This window comes from Mandrillus leucophaeus, unplaced genomic scaffold, assembly GCF_000951045.1.
Source record: "Mandrillus leucophaeus isolate KB7577 unplaced genomic scaffold, Mleu.le_1.0 Scaffold399, whole genome shotgun sequence".
NCBI classification, from domain to species: domain Eukaryota; kingdom Metazoa; phylum Chordata; class Mammalia; order Primates; family Cercopithecidae; genus Mandrillus; species Mandrillus leucophaeus.
Window position 1 is genome coordinate 638,760 of NW_012104242.1, and position 1,091 is coordinate 639,850.

General features: G+C 52.0%; 1 protein-coding gene across 1 annotated transcript in view; it reads left to right on the forward strand.

Annotated features, from left to right (window-relative positions):
• LOC105547838 (cell wall protein DAN4-like) overlaps positions 1 to 1,091 on the forward strand; it is a 45,603-nt gene that overhangs the window by 1,360 nt on the left and 43,152 nt on the right. The window contains 2 exon segments of the mRNA XM_011991564.1: positions 357 to 484; positions 981 to 1,073. Coding sequence (XP_011846954.1) covers positions 357 to 484; positions 981 to 1,073 — 221 coding nt within the window.

A 1,091-nucleotide genomic window follows, 5' to 3' on the forward strand; every position in this document is an offset into this window, starting at 1 on the left:
GGTGTGAACTCAGACGCCATGGCCCCAACCGTAACTGGAGACCATGTGGGCACCAGTGTGAATTCAGACCCCACGGCCCGCACCGTAACTGGAGACCATGTGGGCACCGGTGTGAACTCAGACCCGACAGCACCTGCCTGGGCTGCTCCAGCCACCACCAGAATCTGTTCTGCAGCTGAACTGGAAGCTGATTCTGGAAGGAACTGAGGAGCATGAGGACGAGATCCTTCTACCTCAACAGAGATCAATTTTTTAAATGATTTCTTTCTTTTAGAAAACTGTTAATAAAATACTTTGCTCTAAAATGACCAGGATTTCAGCAGCCTCTACATTCCTTCATGTCAATCAAAGCTTAGGCACGTGAGTTACTTCACTGTTCGCGACACCCTTTCCAAATAAAACCCGGGGCCGCCTGTGTACCCAAGAGCCTGGGCACTGAGCATTCAGAGAAAACGTCCAGGGCAAGAGCGCTGACGTCCCAGCGGTGAGGTACAGTGGATGGGGGGCGTTCCAGCCACAGATGGCCACGCCTCCCCTGCCTCCGGCCAGTGCCCACTGCTCGCGCACTCCTTCCTTGGCCCATCCTGAGCCACGGGGCCCTCGTGTAACCAAGGCCACCGCGGTACCTCCAGGAACAAACTGGTTACAGGTGGACTGCTCTCTACGCAAGGTACAAAGATTGTTTTTAAAACTGCTCGGCTCAGAAACTTATCCCAGTAACAGGCTAGATTAAGAAAACTGACTAAAAACAGTAGGAAGAAAAACTCACTCTACCCATTGAGGCAAGAGAAATGCACACAGCCTCTGAAATAACTGCAGAGGAGTTTTCCTAGGTTAGGTACGCGGTGGGGTGACCCTACCCCATAGACGGCACGTGGTGGGAACCGAGGAACATCTCCGAATAAATGCGGGAAAATGCACTCAACTCCCAGAGAGAGAAACTGCTTTTTTCCTTAAAAGCTTCTCTCTTTTATTCTCAGAAAGACTCTCTTTGGTGTCTTGACTGCTGAAGGGACAAGCCTGTCATCCCCAGAGAGCAGCCCTGGACAGTCTCCAGATCCGACGGCCCTCAGGTCCACCTTGCCTACTGA